The following is a 23416-nucleotide window of genomic DNA, read 5'->3' on the forward strand; positions in this document are numbered from 1 at the left end:
ATATAATACATCCTGATTACAGTTTCTCCTGTCTCTTTTCCTCCCAGTGTCTCTCCACCTTCCTTCCCATCTGAATCCAGCCCCCTTCTGTCTCTCATTAGAAAACAAACAGCCTTCTAGGCGATAATAATAAGATAAAACAAAAACCGTCACATTAGAATCAGACAAAACAGAGGGAGAAGAGTCCAAGAAGAGGCACAAAAAACATGTAGATGCAGAGACCCAGAAATCCCATAAAAACATGAACTGGAAGCTATAAATTATACATAAAAGACCTGTAGAATAAAAGAAGATATATAAATAAAATAAAAAAAGAACATTAAAAATAACTCTTAAGCCCTGCCATGACATTATGAGACAAGGAACCTCCAAAGATGCCACTGAGTCTGTTTCCGCTGGGCATCTATGCGGCCGACCCTGAAGAGTAGTTCGTTTCCCCAGTGAGATTCCCTTGAAAAAAACTAATTTTTCACTTGCCAATAGTTACCAATTGGTGCTCACTTTTGGATTAGGAATGGGGGCATGTGTCCACCTCTTTCTTCATCTCTAGGACCCTGTCTGGTTCAGACCAGTATAGGCCCTGTGCATTCTGCCTTAGCCTCTGAGTTCACATGCACACAGATCCTGTTGATTTAGAAGCCTGTTTCCTTGCTGTCCTCCATCCCCTCTGGCTTGTACACTCTCTGCCTCCTCTTCCCCAGGGTTCCCTGAGACCTAAGGGGAAGGGTTTAATGGAGGCATCCCATTTACGGCTGAGTGTTCCAGGGTCTCTCATTCTCCGCATAATGTCTGGCTACTGTTCTGACTACGGTATTTGTTCCCATCTGCTGCGGGAGGAAGCTGCTCTGATGGTGGCTGAGCAAGGCACTGGGAATACAGAGACAATGAGTGTAAACAACGCTGTTATAACTTTTGCTAGTGTAAGATGAGTCAGGTAAGAAGGGCATGAAAATGATGTCACTACCTTCCAGGTCAGGGAGATAGTAAGGCCAGCAGGTCCAAGAGAGTCGCCCACCCTCCTGAACCTTCTCTGCAAACACCTGCTGGCCCAGCCTTTACCCTTCGTATTGGCCACCAGAAAGGATAGAGTGCTTATGCCTGGCAGCCTTCAGGATGTGGAAACACTGAACTTGGTTGTCCCGTATTGTTTATCATGGCAGCTGCAAATGACATCCTTACCTCACACCCTTCCTGATGGCCAACACGAGTGTTTCATTTTTAACTTCCTATTGGTCTGGGGAAACAACTGAGAACCCTTCCCTCTCCATAAAGATGCTCTTTCGGTATTTGGTCATACCCTTGCTCTCTAAGCGTCCCTTCTGTCCTGAAAGACTAACGGTGCCTATTTGTCGTGTGCCTAGGACACTCCTGCAGACTTCTGAAGAAGAACATGGGGTTGATCGTTATAAATGAAGGCTCCCTTGATGTGAGTGACTTTGGGCTTCAGTGCCCTCTGTTGTTTTTCCATAGCAGATATCCGTGGAAACACTCCACTGGCATGAGGTTAAAAAGATAGCTTTGTATACTTTATTCGCTTTGCGTGCTTTAACTGTGTGTACAGCTTTGGACAACACTAACCTAAACTGACTCATGCTTTACATGACGTGTGTTAGCTAAAGAAACTGCCGTCTGGTTTCCTTAATGTTATAAGACAGAGAAGCTGCTTCACAGAAACCCTGGGTCGGTGCGTATGGTATGCAGCTCATTTATATGGAATACTGCGTTTTGTGTATCCAGCCTTTTAGATCTCCTATAGCTTCGAAAGTTAATACCTATTTCTGTTTTAAAGAGTTTATTGAAAGGGATGCTAAACTAATACAAAGGTTTCTTGGTGTTTTGTCTGTGTGTGTGTGTGTGTGTGTGTGTGTGTGTGTGTTTTCCTTTTTGATGCTCTAACTACTAGGATGACATATTTAGTGGACTAATATGTAGGACAAATGACCTGTAAATACTTTAAAGTCAAGGTGGTTACTGGTAATGTAAGGTGGAAGACAAAACAGGGAGGTGATGGTTTTACACCTGCTTAAAATACTCATGATGACGCAAAAAGCAGAGGGGAACATTGATAATTAGGAGCTTGGGGGAAGCTGCAAAGCCACCCGTCTGTGTTGCAAGATGGTGAAGAAATCACTGGGGAGAATGCTTAGAGGTGGCTAGGTGACAGAAATCCTCAGACCTTGATTGCAAATGTTTTAATTACTTAACTTCAAAACCTGGTACTTTTCCCTTTTCTTGTGAAGTCTTTGAACAACCTGCAATGGTATGTTGTTTTGCAGCAGCACCAACATGGCCCTGCATCTGAGCCCCTTTGGGAGTCTTCCCACCTTCTTATGTATTAGCTTTGGGTTGCCACAGTCAAAATACTACCTTGTGAACAATGACCAAGTCAGCCCTGCCTTTCAAAAGCTGACACATACAAAGTAAAGGAAAGGTCCACAAGACAGACACAGAGGTGAGGAAGACATCTGCTTAGGGCTTCTGTGACATATCAAGATGTATTAGTAAAGAGGACAGTCTGGTAGAGTTGAGTCACTGGGTGAGGAAGAAGACTATTTGAAGCAGAAAGTCCTTGCAGCAAAGATCAAGCCATACTTGGAGAAGGAAAAGGGAACACTGAACTTGAACATAAGGTCGTGACTTGTTAAAGATTGTTTGTTGGAGTAAGTAGAAGCATGCGGTGTGGATTTCCAGTTCCGGGAAACAGTACAGATCATAGACAGTGGGCCATCTATGTTTGCATCTAAATTTTATCTTACCACGTGTGCCTTTGCCCGGAGAGCTGTTCTGTACCTGATGGATGTTTCTTCATTTACATACTCTAACTGGGTTTTGGTTTTGGTTGCTGCTGTTGTTTTCACATTTCTTCATTTATGTAACGTGTGCACATACGCATACCATAACATGTATGTGAGGTCAGAGGGAAACTCGCTGGAGTCAGTTCTGCCCCTCCTACCACCTGGATTCCAGAGCTAGAACTCAGGTCAGCAGGCTTGGCAGGGAGCGCTCTTACTCACTGAGCCTTCTCACTGGTCCGTACCCCTCACTGTTAAAACAAATGGTCAGCTTCAGAGGCCTCGCAGAGGACCCAGGGTCAGTCCCGGACCCGCGTGGTAGTTTACCACCTTCCCTAACTCCAGTTCCAGGGGATCCCATGCCTTACATACACGGCGGCAAAATACTTAGACGCATAAAACAAAAAAATCTAGAAACGAATTTTAAAACAACCATACCACACGGCACACAGCTTTTTGATTCCTGTGCCTTCGTTTATTTCCACTTGCTATATCTTAGCCAGTGTGCCTGTGCCTGTGTGATGCATATGCGGAGCCACTTATGTCTTTGCTGTGACATGGTACTTGCAAGACACCTAGGAAGAAGTGACAGAGTGAGAACTGGAAAGGTGATTTCCGGCCAACCCGAGTGAACTGGGTCAGGTTAGAGAGCACGGCAGCACGGCATGAGGAGCACTGTCCTCAACGTCATGCATGTGAGGTACCTATGAGAGTGATGGGCTGTAGGCGTGTTCCGAAGGTCAGGGAGGCACGAATCTCATGTAAAAGGTCAAAACAAGGAGAGGAAGGATGTGGGGCCCCAGTGCCTCTAAGGGTATGGTGTAGAAGCAGCCCAGAGACTGGAACTATGGTCCCTGGAAAAGAAGCCTCTGAGAATGGCCCCAAAGGGCGCTCCATGTGCTCATAGCATTATGGAAAGTGCCCTGGGAATGCTCCATCCGCCTGCCGGAGTCTGTGCTTTTCCGTCCCCTGGGTCACACTGGAGAACAGTTTCTCTAGCAGCAGGAGGATCAGCATTCTAGGACCTGTGGGATTAAATGCAAAAAAAAAAAAAAGCAAGCGCGCTTCATTGCCCGCATCTGGAGCTGGACTTTTCCCTTCCCGAGCATGTGGCGGTGTGCCGGCTTTCATTTTATTGTGCGCCATCATTTTCCTCCATTTCTTCGGCAAGCTTGGCCGTAAGTGTTTTAGATATCAAGTACTATAAATAATAGCCTGGAGGGAAATGGCGAAATATCAAAAAATATTCGATATTCAATGCCCCAGTTCACTTCTCTTTCAGTGATAAACACCCTGGCCTAAAGTGTCTTGGGTGGAAAGAGCTTATTTGGCTAATAGGTTACAGTCCATCATCAGGGGAAACCGGGGTAGGAACTCAAGCCAGGAGCTGGAGGCACATTGCTTACAGCTCATTCCTTCTGGCCGGCTCAGCTAACTACCTTTGTTATATAGCAGAGGCCCGTGTGTTTAGGGATAACACCTCCCCACTCCAGACTGTGCCCTCCTACATCAATTAACAATTAAGAAAATGTCCCCATAGACACGGCCACGACCTAATCTGATGTAGGGAACACCTCAGCCAAGAGTCCCTCTTCCCAGCTACATTAGTGTCAAGTGGGCAAAACCAACCAGCATTCATACTGTATTGTTAAGACAGTGGTGTTTGTTTTCGCTTTTAGATTTCTTGGGTGGTAACTCAAATCGAAAAGCCCCTCAAAGGTACCTTCGCTACCTGTTTTTCTAAGAAATAAGAGAGAAAGACTCTGGGAACACGCAATTTCTCTGCGAGCAGAGACTGCTCTGGCTTATCCCTCCCGGTGCCCAACAAATTACGGAACACATAGTAAATACTGGATGGCTAGATACCTGAGCGCTGAGTCACCATCATTTCAAATTAAGGGCTTCCCTTTAAAAAAAAATGTGCATCAGTTTTCAATTTGAGGTAATTCGTCATATCTGAAGCCTCCTTATGAATGCAAGTAGTTTAGGGTAGGAATAAGACTGTGGCTCAGTGGATTAACACTCATTTCCCTACGCTCCGGCTGCCAGTCTTCCCAGCAATGTCTGGGGAAGGGTTTTCTCCCTGGGAGCTGAGTAGTGAATTTACAAACTGGCTGTCTGAGGTCAGACCTCCTGGGATGAACTCATTTGTTTCTCACCAGGAGATGAAGCATCCTTTTGCACAGTGCCTTCATAAAATCGGGAGACTCTGAGTTCAGGCAAACCCTGAGAGCTGCTGGGTTGCCTGTAGGTAAAGCATTGTTTGTATTTCCCATTGCAGAGGGAAAGAAAAACAGCCCATCTGTATACTGTATACTGACAGATAACAAGACAGTCTGGGGTGATCAGTCCATGAGCACAAAGAACAAGTAACAAGTAATAAACCGAGGGCCAGAACTGTCTCAGGAAGGAAGATATGGACGTGTGTCTTGTCAAGGGCGTTGGAATCGTCCTCTGAAATAGCACAGTGATGACCTCAGACATTGAAATCAGCTTCTCCGAGCCATAGTCTAGCTGTCTATATATAACGAGACTGTCACCTTGGTCAGAGCACTGGTATGGCGAACATAGTGTGTGGAGCATACAAAGAGATGTTATGAAGTGTGGTGGGACAAGAACTATTCCAATAGCTTTCTATTTTGCCTTATGCATGTTTTTATAAAAATGTATCATTTCCCATCTTTAATATTTTTCATAAGGTAGTAAGTTCTAGCTGTAGGTCATCGTATCATGAATGGCCCATATTGCTGGACACACTGTCCAGGTTTTCTACCAGACTAATGTTAAAGATAGGCCTCATGTTACGTTGTTATAAAGAATTGTGTTTTGAAGTTCTGAAGACTTGCATAGACAACGTCCCCTTTCCGCAGGTTGCACAGCAGTGCATGCCTGTAATCTCAGCATTCAGGAGGCAGAGGCAGGAGGATAACAAGCTTGAGGCTGACCTAAGCTGCAGAGGAAGATGCTATTTCTCAAAAGAAGGGAAAGTTTCTTCTGGTGACTTTGATAAAAAGGGAACATTTGTCTCGCTTTCCTGTTATCTTTTGAGTTTCAATGCCATTAACCTCTGAAACACCACAGAGAGAGACACACAGCTAAAGAATACTACTCAATATCTCATTTCCCTCTTCTTTGGATTGCCACCACATGGCAAAGTAAGATACTCTCGCTTACAATGCAGATGTCTTAGGCAAAAAGATTTGTTGAAGCTTTTAAATTCAAAAATAACAATTTCAGTGTGTGGAAAAACCTCAGTGGGTAATACGCTTGCTACGCACATATATGGACCTGTGTTTAAATCTCCAAAATCTACCCAAAAGCCATCAGGGTGGCACATGTCTTTAACCCTGAAGGGAAAGAAATCCAGATTCGGGGGCTTTCTGGCCAGCTAGCCTAACCGAGATGGCAGGACCTAGGTTCAGTGAGAGACCCTGTCTCAAGAAATAAGATGGAGAGAAATAGTAAAGACCATCCAAACAATGTCCTCCTGCACACACACACACACACACACACACACACATACACACACACGAGCACACACGCACACACATGCACGCACACATGCACGCACACATGCACGCACACACACACACGCACATGAGCACACACACACAAGCACACACACGAGCACAGACACACACACGAGCACATGTGCATATTCCACACATATAAAGAAAGAAAAGTTCATAAATAAGTGTCATTAAATGGCGTGTGAAGTTGACCAAAACCATTAGGCAGTAACAGATCCTTCCTATGGTTTATATGGGATTTTTCTCATGTTGCATTGAACACCCTCTTAGGGATCCTGGTTGTGCTCCTGCTGAGCAGCCTTTTTGTCCGCAGAGTCGGGAATTTCAGGGTACTGGCTTCATGGAAAGACACTTTTCCCCTACCCCACCCAGGGCGCAGGAACGATCCCACCGACCTCTCAGAAGTGCCTCGTTCATTTACCGACTCCTTCAGGACTCCTTTTTACATTTCCTGGAAATCCTTCCGTCTATTGGAAAAGAATTTATTCAAAACATGTTAAAAACTGGAAGCATTTAAACTGTGAGGCAAGAACCAGGGAATCTTATACTGTGACCTATTTTTGCTTCCCAGATTCTAATTAAAGTCTCTCCAAATGACTGAAAGTTGTTGTGGGAAGACTAGGTTTATGTTACGCTGAGAAAGGTAATTGTGAGGTGGTCACTCAAGTCCTTCTTGGTGTGACAGCACTGAGGATCTCCAGAAATGTTTCCAGGTGGCTCAGCCTTTGTTCGCTGTTCTTTTTGGGGTTGTTTGGTAGCTTTTTATAATTTTTAAGATTTATTTTTATGGTTTGTAACTATGTGTGTAAGTCTGCATGTATACATGGGCGCCAGGGCCTGCGGAGACCGGAAGTGTCAGATCCCCTGGAGCTGGAGTTACAGTTACATTCCGCCTGATGTGGCTGCTAGGAACCATACCGGGGTCCTCTGGAAGAGCAGCATATGCTCTTAACTGCTGAGCCATCTCTCCAGACTGAGGTTGGTAGCTTTGGTCCGAGTTTTTGCATGATTAGAAAAATCTTGAAGGCTTGCCTCATTCCAATAACTCAAAACAGCATACCCAATTTCACCTGTCAAACTTAGGGCAGGTTGGAGACTATTATTTCTGAAGCCACAGGTAACTCCAAGCCCATCATTCTTTGGGTCTCCTGTGCCCATCCTTAATCTTACGTGTGTCTAGCATCTCTCGCATATGAGGAATCTGTGGACTCTCCCGGGAAGAAGCCATAGATCTTAGATACATTCCAGTTCTGGTATAGCCTTCTTTCTACTGTCTGGCTTTCCCTTGGGGAACAGATGGAGAGATAGTCTCTATTCGTTGATTCAGTTAACAAGATTGCTATTCAGAGAAATAAATTCCCTCCGCTCACAGTCAAAGGCTCTTGCATTCCCAAGCTCCTAACCAGCCCCACCCTCTGCTCATCTAGCTGTGCTTTCTCTAGACTGTCTCTGCCGTTACATTCACGTGCAGCCTAGTCGGGAGACCCCACCTGGTGTTTGGGGAAGCTGTGTGTCATCTGTCTCCTAGGAAAATGTCATTTGCTGACTTTCTATGCCTATGATGAGTTGTTTTTCTCATTGCCATGATAAAATACTAGACAAAAAAATCCAAGGGAGGGGGGATTCCTTTGACTCGTGGTTTCAGTCCATCGTAGTGTATAGTGTGAGGGTATAGCAGAATTCATGCATGCAAGACGATGCAGCTTCTCCTCCTGTCTTGGTAGAACAGGACGCAAGGAGCGGGACTAGAAACTGGGCCAGGCTTTCCCACTCAAAGGCCTGCCCCTAGTGGAAGACGTCTGCTAGCTAGATACCATGTTCCAGAAGTTCTACAGCCTGCCCAGACAACACCTTCTCCTGGAGACCAAGTACTCAAAACATGAGCCTGTGAGGAATATTTTACATTCAAGCCATGATGCTGTGAGCAGGGGACTCTTGTCTCTTATGCAGGATCCTATGTTTCATTTTTCTACTCAGAAAATGATCCACAGCTTGTAGGCTTGTAGTTACCAAATGCCTTCTCCAGAACATAATATATTATTTTTTTGCTTTGCCTTCAGGGGCCCTGTTTGTGAAACAGAAGTCATAAAAATATCTGTCTCCTAAGCATGCTGTTATAAGGATGAAATAAAACAGTGCCTGTTAAATGCTAATTCCAGTGGCTCTCATGTAGTAGGTGCTGGCAGCAGTAGTGTGGGAGCCAGAGGTAGCTGTGCCCGTCCCCACCTCCAGCAGCCTGGAGTCCGTTCAAGACTTCCAGTCCAGAAAACTGAGTCTCTGGATGCCACAGAGAAGAACCTCAAGAGGAGATGGTAAAGACAGAGTTGGGGTTGCAGTGAAATTTTTTGGTAGAGATTTCAGCATGAGTTAATAGAAAGAGCGAGACGAGGGAAGGAAGACACCCTCGTGCATTGGTGTGAGTGTTGTGTCCCAACAGTAACCCTTCGGTGTCGCAGCTGTAACCATGAGGCAGTTTTGTTGGCTCTTGGGTTGCATCTCAGAGAGTTACTGAGACTTCCTCCTATCTTGCCCCCTTCTTTTTCAATGAATGAGATTGCATGGCTGTTCTGGGGTGCTTTGGATAGGGATCACAATCTACAAAATGTGCCCCATGAGCTCTAAGAGTTCCACAAGGCAGCTGAGATGTTCATATTGTCACTTTTCTTACCTTTTCTCTCTCTCTTTTGTTCTTTTTGGTTTGGTTTTGTTTGTTTGTTTGTTTTTGCTTTAGTAGAAAAGGGGTTTGTATGAGATTTCTAGTAAGTATATTGTGATTTTTTTACCACTGGGAAAGGAGGAAGGTAGTGGACTCGTAAGCGTTAAGCATAGCTCATTGCTACTTTAACATTCTTTCTTGAAAATAAATCTACATAAAATATTCTCTAGATAGGCAGCCTTCACAGCCAATGTTAATTGGATTTGAATGTTTTATTGCTAGCTGGTGAGAGGCTTCAGCCAGGCTCAAGGGTCAGGGGCATCCTCTCATCCCCTCATCCACGTTCCCTCACCCTCCCCTGGTCCTGCACCCTGCCTTGGTAAGCATCCCAGAAATGCTGTGATCACAGCCTTCACTGCTCCGATTTCTTCAGCATTGTTATTTGCAGGAGGAGAGAGCTTCCATGAGAGATAACATTACACAGCTTCTTGCTCTGTGGGAGAGGAGAGCTTCCATGAGAGTAACTTTACACAGCTTCTTACACGTCTCTATTTAATTAGAGAATGTGGCCACAAACCAGCCATAAATTTGATTATGCATCCCAGTATTTCCTCTCTGATATATTTTACTGAAAATGAATTGTTGGCCACATCAGAGAGTAAGTTACCAAGCATTTTTTTAAAAAGACAGAATTCCAACACTTTGGTAAAGGAAAACACTTCCAACACTTCCAACAATTACTAATTTTTTTCCCTAGCTTCATTTGACTTTCTAACATGAAAATATCTCCTATAACATACAGAACATTCCGGGTATAAATGCTGAAGTTATCATCTACACCCTTTTAAGCTCAACTTACATGTTTTATGCAGACAAACCTCACTGTTTTGGGATCCAGCCACCAATAAATGGCTTCTGAAAGACATCCAGAAAAAGCAAGTCATTGACCTGATTCCAGAAGAGAAGGGGCGGGGGAGGAAAGTGCGAGCTACTTCAGGTTTTGTTTTGATATGTCCCCTGAGTCTAATACGATACGTTTTGTATTGCTTTGAAAACTAGCTTAGACAGGTTTGAAACCACACTGAGTTCCCTTCCACTGCAGGTTTTGGTATGTCTAGGCTGATGTTTCTCTTACCATTAGCGAAGTTCTTTCAGCGTGAGGTGGCAGTCTTCAGATGGTAGTTAGAGGTGTTTGCGTCCTCTATCTGAAGCCTAAAGCTTTCCTGTCATGCCCCGTGGTAGGGAGATTGTTTAGATCCTGTAATTCACACTGTTTACCCCCAGGAAGAAATGTAAGCATTAGTAAAAAAGTGAAAATGATGTTTGAACAAATCGTCTATGCTCCATGCCTCTAATTTAAGACCGTATCCGCTAGCAGCCAGAGTATGTGGTTGAAAAAGTCTCATCAAACACATTGTTTGGTCTCGTGGAATTAAACGTGTCCCCTTTTGTTAAACATGCTGCAGCGAGACTGGCTGGTGTACAGAAAGAACCCTGAGTGAAATTGTTCACAGATTCATAGTGTCTCTGGTTCAAGAAGTTCTCCCACCCCCAAGTCTGAATATTCTTTCCCTCATTTGGCCTAAACATCTGCACTCTTCCCTGAGACCTAGAATTACAGATAAGTGCTCTCTAACCATGCTGCTCCCTTGCTGTTCTCCCCTCAAACTGTTGACATTTCTGAGGGCGTACTCCTCGCCCTCCACTTTCTTCCCATCTCTTCTGCCCAGACCTTTGGCGGGTCAGAACAGCATTAAAAGCAACCGTCTGTGAGAAACTGACTGATGGGGTGCCAGGTGTACCCAGAGGCATTGCGCTCTGCTGTAGGTTCTGTAGGTAGAACGGGGTGCCAGGTGTACCCAGAGGCATTGCGCACTCTGCTTCTGTAGATAGGGCTGGGCCCATTATTCCACATTACAGATGCACCCTTTGCGCTCACATGCTGGCCATCAGAGCAGCGTTATAAGCAACCGTCCGTGAGAAGCTGACTGATGGGGTGTCAGGTGTGCCCAGAGGCATTGCGCTCTGCTCCTGTAGGTTCTGTAGGTGGAACGGGGTGCCAGGTGTACCCAGAAGCATTGCGCACTCTGCTTCTGTAGATAGGGCTCGGCCCGTTATTCCACATTACAGATGGACCCTTTGCGCTCACATGCTGGCCATCAGAGCAGCATTATAAGCAACTGTCTGTGAGAAGCTGACTGATGGGGCGTCAGGTGTACCCAGAGGCATTGCCGGCTCTGCTCCTGTAGGTAGGGCCGGGGCCGTTAGTCCACACTGCAGATGGACCCATTGCGCTCACATGCTGGACATCACAGTATCCCTCCCGATGTTCCACGCCAGCTACTCCAAGTCCAGAGTGTGCTCAAGTCTGAGTTGGGATGTATCCTTAAATAACTGTACCTTTTCTAGTGACAAAATGACTCAGTCACAGGATTCTGCATCCTGAGAATCATTGCCACATCTTCCAGCTTGTTTCATTAATTCTTTCACTCAGCCCCAGGGCCACAGAGCAGCTAAAGGAGAGTGCCCTTCTGGAAAATTCATGGAATTCAGTCTTGCCCGTATGAGAATTGTACACAGGAGTTATTTAAGACATAGAATAATAGGAACAGTGTGTGTTTGGGCTCTGCCCTGAGAAAGTCCTGCAGATAATGATTCTTCCATATTCCTCCGTTCATTAATTGAAATTATTAAGCCAATGGGTTCGGCATTTGCTTTCTCTGGGTCTGGGGAACAGTTTCTCATAGGCCTCAGAGCTTACCTTCTCCAGACCATGGATTTGGTAATTTGCTTATTTTCAGAAAACCAGTGGTATATTCTAAGCAACCTCTTCCTGGCTGAATTGAAGGCACTCGGAGAGACTGGATGTCTGCCGACCCCGTCCCTCCTAGAACGCTTCCTTTTCGTGTTTGAGTCGCAGCCACCACTGGAGAATATTTAATACCAACCTCAAAATAAGTGTTTAGGAGGCTCTCAGTGGTGGTTTAAAATAATTACCATGAAGGCTTTGGTAAAGCCTTTATCCACAAAACTATTTAAATTATATAATTGCTCCCCCATCTTATTCCTCCTTCCTTTTCCTGGATTGATCTTTCTTTACTGCATACCCCGACCCCGACACCAAAACACAGGCTGGCTACGCATTCAACACTCCTCTCCCTTCCTCTCCTGCGGGCTCCAAGCAAGACTTGATGCTCACAGGGAATTAGTTTCCTTATGGAACCTATCATAATTGCGAGTCTCAAACCTCTACTGAGGTCTGAGTGCAATTTACCCAGCACTCCGGCTTCCTTCTCTTACCTGTTTCCATTTTGTGACCCTTGACCTTTCTCAGATGGCACAGCCCCTCTGGAAGATTGAACTGTTTTCTCAACAACAGCGTTTCACATCCACCCTCCTTCAGAAAAACCCATATTTGTATATCAACAAAGCATACGATTTTATTTGTCTTTCCCCCTCCATTATCTTCAGCGATATATATTGACGAAATGCATTCGTTTGGCTGCCTTCCACTAAGCTACTTTGGAGGACCTCTCTGACCATATGTTTTTAATGACTTCACCTTCTGTCTGCCCTTACGCATTTTGGAAAAATTACTTTATATTGGTTTGGTTCTATACACATATGTTTTTAAATATTATATTCTAATTTAGGATAGGAATTTAGAAACACCAAAGGTTTTCTATTAAAAAAAAAAAAAAACTATGTCAAAGAGCACTAGCTCTCCTGACTGGGGTGCATACTAAATAGACCAGTTGTATATAAATGTAGTTTCTCTCTACTCTCGGGTGTATATCCTTTTACTATTGCCTGCAGTAGCTGAAGGAGCAGTTGATATATGTATTGCGTAGGCGTATTTGGAATGTCCACTGTTCCACTGAATCAGTAACACGTTGTAGAAAAATAAGTAATACCCAGCGGTTTATCCAAGTTGTTATTACAGGAGGCATAACTCACCCTTTAAGAACGTGCTAACATTGTCCATACTTGATATAGTCAGAGTATGTTATTAAAAATGTTCCTGGAATGTTCTGCTAATTTGCAATTTTAGGGTGTGAACATTTGGAGAGCATAAAAGTAGGAAAGAATGAAGCATTTGGTCATAGAACTCATGTTCTAAGTGATGATGAGGTAGGATCACATGCCACCAAAATAGCTAATAAAATAGGTTTAGATACCAAGTTCTTATTTGTGTTCTTTTTAATATTTGTTCTTAAATTATGGTGAATTAAAGTAAATCCAAAGTAAAATAAGTCCCCACTGTCCAGGTGACACTTATGTTTGTACCTAAGAATTATCCAGTGCCTGAGAATTGCCTTAGTGGTGCTATAGCTGAAGAATACGCTGGAGAAATAGCCTTAGGTTTATCATGGACTGTTTTACACAAACACATGTATTAATTTAGTCACTCATAAAACACAAATCATGGCAGAGGAACTCCATTTTACTTTGTGATTTTTGAAATGAGCTGTATCAGATCATTCTACCTCAGGCAGAAATTATTAAGGAAAAACAGACAGTAATTATATAAATATTTCTCCTCCCACCATGCACCAGGAGCTACATGCCCTTGGAGAAGAGGTGATGTTCTCAATGCTAGAACTGGAGGGCAGTCGGGTTTACAGATCATGTTTGTGCAGCAGGAGACATGTTGGGAGAGTTTAGTTTTAGCAGCCACAGGTAGATGGGAGTGTTTTCATTGGGAGACTTCGTAAGAACGCTTAAAGTGACCCCAGCCCGGGACTGACTGCGCCTACTGGATTTTCTATTGCTCCACAGAGCTTGGCAGTTTGAGGTGCTGTCTCTTCACATAGGTAACTTGTTGGGCCTGATGCCAGAGCAGGGTAAAGAACTCTGGTGTCAGCTGTGTGCTGAGCACTTGGCAGGATGCTTTCTCCACAGTGAGGAAGTGGAAGTCAGCACACTGCCTCGTGACAGTCACTCTGGGAAGTTAGCACTAATCCAATCTGATGAGTAGGGGAAAACTGAACTCAGAGGAGCCCAAGAATCCTGCCTGAGGAAAGAGTCAGTAAGTGGCAGAGCCAGGCTCCAGCTCAGGTTGCTCTAGTGCCACCTCAGGGGAGGTTGTCAACTCAGGGGAGGTTGTCACCTCAGGGGAGGTTGTCAGATGAGTATGGTGAGTCAAGCCCACGACAGTTAGATGGGACAGGGGACATGGCTCTGTCACGGCAGGAGATCTTTTCTGGAACTCTTGACGTATGTAGCTGCCTCATCTTACCCAAAAAGGGGGTTTCATCTAGGCATAGTAGTGCACACCTGTAATCCCAGCACTGGAGCAACTGAGGCAGGAGGTTCATGAGTTTGGGGGCTATATATTGAGTTCTAGACCAGCCAATCTCTCTCTCTCTCTCTCTCTCTCTCTCTCTCTCTCTCTCTCTCTGTGTTTCACACATACACATTTAGAGGCCCTAAGGTGTTGAGTTAGTATTTGAAGCTATTCAGTTTTTCAAGTTTTTTTTTATTATGAATTTTCTCAAAAGATCTGCCTTTTCCTTCTTACAGAAGGGAGAAGGTTTGATGGCCTTCCTTGTACTCTGTATCCATCTGAGACCAACGGAAAACTTGAATGTTGAACCATGTTGAACCATGGCGTATGTTTAGCTCCCAGAACTTAGTGCTTCATGATATGACATCCTCGGTTTGACGCTGTTAATACGCTGGAGTGACATGTAAGCCCCACTGACAGCCTCGGCGTCTCACATCTCCCTTGACATGGCTGCATGTGTACGCTCTGGGCAGGCAGCCGCCTCTGTGCTGATGAGCCATCTGTGCTCACCTGCAGACAGGCTCCGAAGAGCTGTTTCACAGGGGCCCCGCCTCCTGCCAGTCATCTCATTTGGGTAGTCTCCATCTTTATTCAGCCTGTTGCTAGACTTTGCTCTTTTGGAGGACAGCAAGTGAACTTGAAGCTCTGGGCTCTAATACCGGGTAGGAAGGACTGTCCTCCTAAAGTCCACTCTCACCAAAATGAGAGCTGCATCTTCCCACTGATATGCCCGTTCCCTTAATTAATAAGAGAAAAAGAACAAATCCAAGAGTAACAAAATTGTGTTAGTTCAGTCTGGCTGCTCTAAGAAAAATACCACAGATGGGATGGCTTCAGCAGCGAAGATCCATTTCTCTGTGTTCTGGAGATAGGGATGTTGGCCACCAAGGTGCCAGTAGCTAGGGGTCTCCTGGGGCCTGTGTCCTGGTTCACAGTGTCCTTTTGCTGTATCCTAATGTGGCAGGAGGAAGGAGCACTTCATGGAATCTCTGTTATAAAGCCATGTACAAATCCCAGACAGATTCCATATTCTAATGACCTCACGCGGGTCCTGCCGCCTAGGATGCCATCACATAAGAAGTCAGCATTTCAATGAAGGGAGTTTGAAGAAACACAGACATTCATCCCAGAATAAAAATGCCTTATTAAGTATTGTTTGGAAGTTGGTGTTATTCAGAATTTCTATGTATTAGTTCTTCCTTTCTGGGGATAAACCCTCTTCATAATATAGTTTATCACTTTTTCTTCTCACATTAATAGGGTCCCAAGACTAGATAGAAAGCTAAATACTTACTTGCGTTTGGGTCCAAACACCAAAATATGCTTTGGATAAGTAAGTGTAGGTGGGCTTTGTTTCCTTTAATGTTGGTTAGACCTGCTGATGATGCCCTCGGAGTATCCTTGAGTGACCACATTGTGTAGGGTCACTACAGGTAAGAAACTCTAGCTTCAGGGCAAGCTGTGGCAGCCAGTAGCCTCAGGCACTATGTGCTGGCCTGTCCTGGATCTTCTCCTTCCTGCTCCATGATGGCTCTTTCCCTTTGCCTAGGGATTTCTGCAAATTCTCAGGAAGGGTGTTCCTTGGATGTGTTCCTAAGTAAAACTCTCTCCCGTAAACCTCTGAGAGGAATCTGGGAAAGAACAGAAAGGCGAGGAACTGAACAGGGTCGTTTGTATCCAGCTTCTTAGGTGGCCCCATACGCTCTCTGCACATCTGGCCCTCAGGTTCCTCAGCTGGTTCTAAGCAGTTCCGCCAAAAGAAAAATGACAGCTTGTGCCCTGCGATCCTTACCATACAAATCACAGCTTCTGATGTATCTCCCTCTAAGATCGTATCCAGTTTCATTGTCTGGGGCACCTTCTGTGATTTTTGTCAAGGGTTTCCTTGCTACCAGATCATGTAAATGTAATGCATAAAGCTGCCAGTCTCCGGGCTCCTGCAACATTGCTGTTGTGGGTTGTCTCATTTCACCGGAGTGTGTTCTGTGGACATGCTGTATGTTTGACCGGCTTCTGCTCTTTAGAGGTTTATAAGTGAGGTTTTAGAAAGGCCCATGGCCCTATTGCTGTTTTAAAGAATTCTGCTCGCCCTAACTGCCTTCTTCCTCAACATGCCTCCTCCCTCCCTCTCTTCTTTCTTCCTTCCTTCTCCACACCCCCTCTCAGTTTCTTATAAACCAAATAAAGTACCATTTCCTCCCCCTTGGCCTACAGCTGCACACCTTGCCTTGGTCACTAGGTAGTTAGCCTGGGTGTGTATCTTATGGCATTCACTGGGCAGTCGATGCTGTTTGGGGCAGAAGTGGATGTGGGGTTGTCATTAATTATTTGTTCCTTATTTCTTTTTTATTAAGAGAAACACAGTAACGTTTTCTTCCTTCTAATTGAGAGTACCCCAGATTCTTGAAGAGTTTAGAGGCACCAGGAAAGCATCCACAGGCGCTAGTGAGACATTTTCACTTCCCACAAGGAGTCCTGTTGCCACTAACAATTTTCTTCTCTGTGGCCTCCTCATCACAGACTTCAGCCACTGGAAGAAGGCTGAGGTACAAATTAAGCTGTGCCACAGCTATGTTGCATAAGCAGACAGGGTATTTAGGGGACCCAAAAGATGGAAGCATTCTTGTTACCTGGAGGATTTGGAGAAAGTAGGATCTTGAGAAATTATTTTTAGTTTATTTATTCATTGTTTTTGGAGTAAGAAAACCTTGAGCTTCTACGTAGGCTTAAATAGCCATGGGGCTGGGAGCCGCTGCTAAGGGGAGAATGAAGCACACAGATGTTTATGAGTCAGGTTTTAAGCAGGAGGAAAGAAGAAAGGATGTAGACTAGCCACTGGGGAGAAGAGATTGACGCCTCTGTTTTACTGCCTAGGCTGGTTTGCCATCTATTGTTTTGATAAACACTGACCAAAACCACAGCGTGGGGGTGGAAAAGTTTGTTACATCTTACAGATTAGGGTCTATCAGGGAAATCAGGGCAGGAGCTGGGACAGGAGCCTGGAAGCAGGAACCACAAAGGACCTCTGCTCACTGGCTTACTCTCTATGGCTTGCTCAGCTTGCTTTTTTAACACAACCGGGGACCACTGCTCAGGAGTCGCACCAACTGACAGACAGGTTCAAAGGCCAACCTGATGGAGCCCATTTTTCATCTGAGGCTCCCTCTCTCCAGTGACTCTAGTTTGTATCAAGTTTGACAAAACCTAACCGGCACTGAGAAATGATGTTTGTTGTTGTGAGGTTACAGAGAGGAGAAAGTGGGACAGGTCGGGAAGGACTTCCTGTAAGCACTGGCCTTGAATGCTCTCCTTGAGTACACGGCTGTGCAAGACACTGGCGTCCAGGGACAGGTGACTAAAAAGGAGAATCCATAGGAAATGTCACAGCCTTGTCAATCCCATTTTTTCCTTATTGGCCAGAACTATGACCTTTCCTCTGTCCCCGTGTCTGCCTCCATATCTGTCCCCGTGTCCACAAACTGTCGTAGCTTCGGGACACCTCTGATGCCCCCTTTTATCGAGCTTACAAATAGCAGCCGACAGGATGCTACACAGATCTTTTATTGTTCCGCCCTATACAGTCTTTGATCCTTTTTTCTAACTTCTTCTTTACATATTTTCACTTTCACAAGTCACTGAGTTTAAATGCTTAAACATTTCCCCCTCCAGTAGCCAAAGAGAAAACAGAGTGGCAGCTAATACAGTAATAAATTTATCCATAGCCACAGGAGATAAGCTTCGATGCCATGAGGCCACAAAGCACAGCTCCCAGGCTTGGAGACAATGCAATGATGTTTCATAAAGATGAGAATTTTTTAAACAGCGCCAACAGTAAATAAGGATAAAATATCACCCATAACTAGCGGCACACAGCCAGCAACAGAGCTCCTTGTACGTGGAGGCTGTGTACTAAAATAGCAGGAGTTAGCAGGCTGGTGTTGGTGCAACCTTGCACCCTAGGTGGGCTGCTGAGTTTTTCACCCTGCCTGAGATGTTGCCTCTTACATCTCCTGACACCTCTTGATTTGCTGAAGGTCTTTGATAAGTCACCAAGGAAACACAGGTACTGATGCCACAAATAAGAGAGTTTTCAGCCAATTTGAAGGTGTCAGAGAAGACCTTAGAAAAAGAAAGCAGGGCACAGGGGCTGCTCCCACAGCCTGGGGAGCATGGGCGGTCCACAGTGCTGGGGGTGATTTCTTTGTCATTTACAGCTGATCCCCAAAGATCCCTGGGGTCCCTGTATGTTCTGTTTCAGGTTTCCAGCTCAAGTGTCACTTAAGCAACACACACGCACGTGCGCTCACACACACAGAGAGAGAGAGAGAGAGAGAGAGAGAGAGAGAGACTGTTTATCTTTATTTGAAATTCTGCTGTCTTTGTCTGTCTGTCGTGTGTGTGTGTGTCTAGTGTGTGTGTGTGTGTGTCTAGTGTGTGTGTGTGTGTGTGTGTGTGTTCACACGCATGTGCACGCTGAAGAGAAATGGACTACTGCCAGTGGAATGCTGTCATTATTTATCAGTGTTGTCATTAAATGTCTTTCTGAGTGTGTGATATTGTAGGCTCTGTCCATGTTGTGGGCAGGGCCTCAGCCCTGTACACTCCCCAGGAGTTGAGGGCTTTGTTAACATAGGCTTAGTTGCACTGGGCAGCCTGGGAGCCTGGTAGGTCAGCTCTCTTTGGCAGGAGAGACAAGCAAGAGTCAAGCCTGTGGAAGGATCTCTGGGGAAAGTTCCTCAGGATCAAACTGTGGAAAGGTTCAATACCACATAAGGGGATAGATTTTAGTGTGCCGATCCCCAGAAGCCCTGGAAAGATGGGAGCGCAAGAAGAGACATGGTTGTGCTTTAACTCTGTTTTATGAACAGGTGAGATGAAGGGCAGTGAAGGCTTCTGGGAAACAACAGAAAGAATACTATGGCCTTGAACTTGCTCCTGGTGCTACCTGATGCTTCAGGCATTCGGTTTTGTTTTGATGGGGTGTGCAGAGAAAGACAAACCAGAGCAGAAACTTAGTTCTGAGCTGATGTTACTTTGTAAATATGCTCTTGGGCAAGGAGCTTGAACACTGCGTCCTAACACTGACACAAGAATAGTATCTATACTGTTAACGTAAATGTCTCGTCTAAACACATAGTTCTTAAAACAGCCCAGTGTGCAGCACATGTCGGGCATTTTATTATTGTTCTAATTTTTCACACCTTTATTGGTTTATTTATCCACCTAATCTCTGAATTTGTTTTTAAAACAATCTGGAGTCATGTGCTTTAGACTGCCATTCGTCATCTTTCCTGGGAGAATTTTATAGACTTTTATACTTCCTTAAGTCCTCTTGGACCAAGTGTTCACCCCCCGTGTAATGTAATGTGTAATGATCAAATTGGAAGATTTTACTGCTGGGATTATTGGGCATTTCTTACTCTACAGTATGACATGGTTTGTCATTCAGATAAACAGATTCTAAAATGCTAGGACATAGTGTGAACTACATTTGAATACAAATACAAAAACACCTTCCAGTATCTCCAGTGTGAAATTTTAATCTCCTTATTGCTTCCCTCACCATGAAATGACTGGGCCACACCCTTCAATTGGAGGAATACAGTATCAGTTGCTTTTCTGTGGCCCAAATGCCCAATAAGAACAACTTAGTGATGAGAAAGGGTTCTTTTGCTCACAGTTGCCCGGGTTCAGTTCATGATATGGGCAGGGTGTAGCGGACCAGCACAGTGGGCAGGAAGCAGGGGCAAGCAGAGATTGGAACAGACCCAGATAAGAGCACCTCGGCCCTGCACCTGGTGACACCTCTAACAGGCGCCACCTCGCTTCACCACATCCCAGCAGCGCCACCACACTGTGAGGCTGTCAAGGTGTGAGTCCATTATTAGTTCAGAGTGCCCATGATCTGCTTGTCTCTGGAAACACAGCCACAGTCACGCTCGGGTGTCGCTTACGCTAACGCTGTTGACAATCCAAATAAACCATCACACTTAACTCTGCTTTGAATATAATGAACACAAAGTATCCTATAAGCGTATTATGTGTGACTGTATTTCATTCATATAAATAATTGTAGATTTAGTACTCAAGCCATAACTTTAATGTCTGTTTCCTTGTGGAGAATGAGTGTTGTGTTTCTTCAGTGCCAGGGCTCTTTAGAACAGGAACTGGGCAGAACCATTATGTTGGAAGAAGAGTCTTTAGGATCTGGGGAGGAAAACTGGGTACACAAAATGATATTGTGTGTGTGTGTGTGTGTGGTACGTTGTTTGTTATTGGTAGTGATGGTGGCTTTGGTCTTTTTTTTTTTCCTTTTTCCCTCTGAGGGAAAAAGCCTTGATGAAGAACCTATATCTGTTCTTATGCAATTTAAATGAATAAAGCTTTCCCTGATGCTAAAGGTTTTTATTCTGCTTAAGAGTAAACTTTTGGTTGATGGAAAGGCTCCTTATATTGGCTCCATCACAACTACCAAGCTACATGTCTCTGCCTCCCACTAAAATACAGCATCGCAGAACCATGATTGAAGCCACAGAAGCCAATTCATGAAGTTACAGATTACGAACCCTGCGTTTCCTGCTCTAGGTTTCTGGGCATTAAAATTTCAATAGCACTGAGTATTCTCTAAAGAACACTCATAAATTATTTTGATTATGTTCCCCAACTTTTTCCCTTGGCTCGTGGCAAACCAGTTCTGACTAGTTCATAAATTAGATCAGCATTGTTCTTTTTCTTGAGAAGAGAATTTGCTGAAAATGCTAGGGCAGTATTGCAGTTGCGTGCTGAGAGTAACGTATGGCAGAGTCACGGAGGATGAAGAGGCTGTGGTCCCATCCCTGCCCCGCTGTGGACAGGTATATAACCCACAGAATTTAACTGATAACCTTGTCAGTTGCCCTCTCCAGGGGCTGTTGTGAGAACTGAGTGAATGAAGGTTTGTGAAAGTAATTTGAAAGATTTTTTTGTAAATCACTAAAAATATCTAAATGTAGTTACTACTTGAAATTTAGCTACAACTTGAAGACTTTGTAATAGAACAAATAGAATAAATGTTGACGACCTTGGCTGATGTTTCAGGGAACCAGGGAAACTCTCAGTCGCCACTGTACCACCCTTGGGGATGCCCTTCGGAAGGAAAACGATTTTGCTCTTATCATTGATGGGAAGACCCTCAAATACGCCTTAACCTTCGGAGTGCGGCAGTATTTCCTGGACTTAGCTCTGTCGTGCAAAGCCGTCATTTGCTGCAGGTAAGTTGTCCCCAGCACTGTCCACTTGCAACCGAAGTGACTTTATCTTAATGGTATCTTTTAATGATTTTATTTTAATTATATGTCTGTGTGAGGGCAAGTAGGAGCCCAGGGAGGCCACAAGTACTGGACCCCTGAAGCTGGAATTGCAGACAGTTGGGTGCTAGTAACAGCGAACTTGGATCTCTGGGAGAGCAGAACGGTGCCTCCTAACTGCGGAGCTCTCTCTCCTGCACCATCTTACGCTTTTAAATTTTTAAAGATCCATACTGGTTTTTTTTTTTTAAATCCAGAAATTACAAATGTTAGGTTCGTTCATTTGTTTACCAGAGTCCCAGGGTTTACCAGCTGAGGTGGACTTGTCAGCAGAGACTTTGGAATGAGCCCTAACGATCCGTATTAGATGCTATTCATAATCTGAACCCACCAGCTCTTTGCCTTTATCTGTATATAAAATCAGCCAATGGCAACCAGGTATGTGGCACAGGCCGGTAATCCCAGCTACTTGGGAGTCAAAAGGCAAAATGTAGAAAGCTTCAGGTCTGCTTGGACAATTTAGGGAGACTATATACCTACATAAATAAATAAATAAGCAAACAAACTTTCAAGAGAGCTGTGAATGTAGTTCATTGGGTTTGACCTAACACGTGCAACACTCTGAGTTCAAACTCCCATACTGGAAAAAAAAAAAAAGTTACGGAGCCAGAGCCAAAACTCAGTGATAGAGTAAGCTCTTAGCCTTAGCTTTGACCTTCAGCACCGGAGGGGTGGAGGGGGTGAATTATTTATCTACATTTATTTTCATCTTGGTTCATTTATGGAAGGGCCCTGTTGTCTCTATTTAGATGGTTGATCCAACTGCTAGAATTTATTTTGTGGAGATAGCATGTTGGGAGGTACAAACGGAGCCCTTCTCCAAACAGCTGAATACTTTTCTGATGACTGCTTATTTACTCTAAGACTCGGGCCTCCTAACTTATAAAACTGCTCATATCCTAGATTTACATCTGTCTCTGAGTTACGACGGCCTAATACATATAAGCGTCACTGAGCTCTAGCCTGTCTGATTTTCTTGTCAGGGATAGTCTTCCTCTGAAAATTTAGAGTACTGCATAGCATTGCCCATGCTCCTCTCCTGAGGTTACATCAGCTAAGGATTGTCCTCTGCTGTCCACTGGCTGACTCTTACCAGCTGGTCACAGTGGATCCAGAGACACGGTTCTACCTCAACTCTCTCTTCTGAGGAGACAGAGTGTGGGGAGGGCTTCTCGAGAATTTCTCACAGTCTGTTCTCACCATTGCAAGGACCTTCCTTTTCTTTGATCAAAATACTTTTAAAAGTTCTATTTACGAATAAAGGAGAGTTATTCCTTTTAAACCCCTTTTTGTCTCTGCGTATCTACCTTACATGCACTCTTTGAATTTCAATTGAAATTTACTTCCTGGGATGTATATAAACGACACCCTGTAAGGATCATGTATAAGCACCATTTTGACCTATAAAGCTGTAGTATCCTCAGAGAATTAAGACTTGCCTGTTATTTTCAGGCATCTAATTATTTTACCTATGGAGTCTGTTCTTCTCTGTGGGATGTTACTAATATGACTGAGATTCCTGAGTGATATATTCCGTAGATGCTCAGTGTTCATAACACTCATGTTCTCTGTTCTCTGTTTATCACAAAAATAGAAATGACCTTCTACTCTTGCTTTTACCTGGGCATCTTCATACTTTGTAAAATCTGGGGCTTCGGTAACTTTTCTTGGTTTCTCGCAACGCCTTGACAAGTGCTTAGTAGCGCTCAGCTCTCACAGGCTCCCATCAGGATAAATCTGTGCTATGCTGAGCTATTTAGTCACTTTCGCTAATGGGATCATGAGGATCAACAGGCAATTGCTCA

The 23416-nt window shown here is 44.5% G+C and overlaps 1 protein-coding gene across 2 annotated transcripts in view; it reads left to right on the forward strand.

Moving 5' to 3' along the window:
- The window catches only part of Atp8a1 (ATPase phospholipid transporting 8A1), a 213162-nt gene that overhangs the window by 126259 nt on the left and 63487 nt on the right, over positions 1–23416 (forward strand). For both annotated transcript variants that reach the window (XM_038327824.2, XM_038327841.1), the window contains 2 exons: positions 1362–1426; positions 21343–21515. In XM_038327824.2, coding sequence (XP_038183752.1) covers positions 1362–1426; positions 21343–21515 — 238 coding nt within the window. The remainder of the gene's footprint in view (positions 1–1361; positions 1427–21342; positions 21516–23416) is intronic.

Source organism: Arvicola amphibius, chromosome 1 (assembly GCF_903992535.2).
Source record: "Arvicola amphibius chromosome 1, mArvAmp1.2, whole genome shotgun sequence".
Taxonomy (NCBI): domain Eukaryota; kingdom Metazoa; phylum Chordata; class Mammalia; order Rodentia; family Cricetidae; genus Arvicola; species Arvicola amphibius.